This window comes from Lonchura striata, chromosome 1 (genome assembly GCF_050655825.1).
Source record: "Lonchura striata isolate lonStrDom1 chromosome 1, ASM5065582v1, whole genome shotgun sequence".
NCBI lineage: Eukaryota > Metazoa > Chordata > Aves > Passeriformes > Estrildidae > Lonchura > Lonchura striata.
The window spans coordinates 110615165-110617646 of record NC_140703.1 but is presented as its reverse complement, the minus strand read 5'-3'; the positions used below and the strand labels follow the sequence as shown (position 1 = coordinate 110617646).

General features: G+C 62.6%; 1 protein-coding gene across 2 annotated transcripts; it reads right to left on the bottom strand.

Moving 5' to 3' along the window:
* Nucleotides 1–424: 424 nt before the first annotated feature.
* On the bottom strand, nucleotides 425–2206 carry MID1IP1 (MID1 interacting protein 1). 2 transcript variants are annotated; one of them, XM_021553044.4, is made up of 2 exons: nucleotides 1818–2206; nucleotides 425–1658 (listed from the first exon to the last, which is right to left on the bottom strand). In XM_021553044.4, exon 2 carries the CDS (start codon nucleotides 1498–1500, stop codon nucleotides 1006–1008), a length of 495 nt encoding a protein of 164 aa, XP_021408719.1. In that variant the 5' UTR covers nucleotides 1501–1658; nucleotides 1818–2206; the 3' UTR covers nucleotides 425–1005. The 2 variants fall into 2 exon arrangements, with proteins under 2 accessions (XP_021408719.1, XP_021408718.1); XM_021553043.4 differs by having other exon boundaries at nucleotides 425–1655; nucleotides 1818–2205.
* Nucleotides 2207–2482: the final 276 nt, after the last annotated feature.

Sequence of the window (2482 nt, the reverse complement as noted above, 5' to 3'; positions counted from 1 at the left end):
GCAAGTCTGCCAGACCTATTCTGAGGGAGAGAAAAGAGCTCCCCACAGTACATTAAGATACTTCCCGAAAAAAGCAAGAGTCATTCCTAGGCTTTGGTCCAATTTCCATGAATCGCTGCCTGCAGAGTAACCATGACTCGATCTTCTCAGATTTTGTTAAAGAGGCACTGACCTTCAAGCCAGCACTCACACAGAGCAACTGCACTGTGCAGCTGGGAACAGCTCCTAAAATTCAGGCCATGTATGGTTAAGTTTAATATGGTGATTCAAACATTTTAGATGTGCCAAGTTATCATCACTGTCTAATTGCTTTGATGGAAAAAAAAACAAAAAACAAAGCCACAAAACCCCCTCTCTTGCACATACAGATTTCTGTATCTAGTAAGGCAACTCTGAATGTAACATAGAAAAAAAACCATAAGAATTCTAGATGTTAAAAATATCATTTAATTAAAGAAAGATAAATCATACCAAAAGTTTAGGTCACTCTTAGTTAATACATTTGCATTTATTTTAGAATATACTCTACATCTGAGTAAAAAAGTTTTAAATAAACTCCAGTACATGTACAACCATGGGACCCGCCATCTCTCCCACAACAGAGGGATGTTCCTTAGCTCACTGGGTTCCCTCCGAGGTGACAGAAACAATTGCGTGCCAGTTTCGTTATGTTCATCGGCTTGAGCGGAGCCTCCTCATCAGCCAGCAATGCCTCGTACGCACACGGGTTCAGCCTCCCTGCCGAGGCGGGCACAGCGACTGCTCGCCCCGGACCGTACAACGAAAAAAAACACGGAGGGGGTCAAAACAATTAATAAACTAGTATTGATTAATTTACATTTCTTTCTCTCGCTTGTGCGTTGGTAGAAAACTGCTGCAGTCTCGGGAGCGCGCAGGGAAGCCCGGGCCCGGGGCGCTGCCCTCGGCCGCCGCAGCAGCGGCAGCGCCGGGCGGGGACGCGCCGCTCCCGCCGGCTCGGAGCCCCTTCCCCGCTGCCCGCGGCGCTCACTGCCCCCAGCTGCTGACGCCGATCTCCTGCTTGTATCTGTTGGTGAGGACGTTGGCCTTGCGGGTGAGCTTGGAGAGGACCGAGTGGAGTCCGCTGAGGTGGTAATGGAACTGCTGCTCCAGGTCCTCCTCCCCCTCGCCCTCCTCGGCGGGCCCGCCGCCCAGCTTGTCCTTCTTGCGGGCGGCCTCCTCGCCCGCCGGCGGCTGCACCACGCCCCACTCGATGTCGTTGCGGATGGATTTGAGCAGCATGTAGTGGCTGTACATGTCCCTGCGGGAGAAGTAGGCGCCGGGGTCGCCGGGCGGCAGGGCAGCATCCCGGGGCGGGCACACGGCGCCCGCCGCGTCCAGCTCCTCCAGCAGCAGCGGCACGTCGCGCAGCAGGCTCGGCACCATCACCGTCTGGTCCATGTTGTTGACGGCGCCGATGAAGCGGTTCATGGCGTTGAACAGGGAGTACTTCTGGCTGTACGAGTCGCAGATCTGCATCATGCTGGCGGCCGGGCGGGCGTGCTCAGCGACGCGGCTCGGACCGGACCGCGAGGCTCCTCCGGCGGCGACCTCCTCCTCCTCCTCCTCCTCGGCGCTAGCGGCACCGGCCGCCCTCGGTCGCGGGCTGGGCTCGGCGGCTGCTCGCGATCAGCGTCCTGCTGGGAGGCGGCGGCGGAGGCGCCGGGGTTAGAGGCTGCGCTCCCTCCTCCCTCCCCCAGCCCGCCTTCCCGTCCTCCGTCCCCTCCCGCCAGCGCCTTCTCCTCCCCCGCCGCTTTATCCCCAGCCCCGTGCCCTCCCCTCTCCGTCCCTTCTCTCACCCTCCGCTCCTCCGCCTGCCCTGCCGCAGTCGCCGGGGCTCGCCGCCGCCGCTCCGCTCCGTACAAAACTAGCCAAAACGCAGAACTTCCCTCGCAACTCCTCCCGGGAACCGGGTGTCGGGAGTGGCCAAGGGAATGGCAGCTCCGCGCCGCGCCGGTAATTACAATTCAAGCGGTCCCCAGCCGCCGTGCCGCGGGGCCGGCACCCACCGTAGTTCGAAGCTGTTCCCCGCCGCCCGTGGCCGCACGCCCATCCCCGGCGCCGTATTTATAGCGTGTATCTTACAACAAGGTGTTCCCCAGTGCCACCCCCAGCGCCGCCACGCCAGATAAAGGCGGCGGGCGGCGGCCGCGCCGGCCCCGCCTCTCGGCCCCCGGCGGGGGAGGGCGCCGGGAGCAGAGCCCGCGCCGCGGGCATCCCGAGGGGGCCGGGCGCTGGCGGCAGAAACCGAGGCCGCGGGAGGGCCGCTCTAGTGCGGCGGCGACTCCCTCGCACGGCAGCCCTGGGACAAGGCAGCGGCGGCCGCAGAGGGCTCCCCAGCGCCGGCGCGGCCCCGGGCACGGGGGCAGCGGGGGGCACGGGCACCGAGCGGCGCCGCGGGCGGCCGGGGCGGGGCGAGTGACTGGCGGGTGATTGACAGCCCGTGCCGCGGGACACGCGGGCC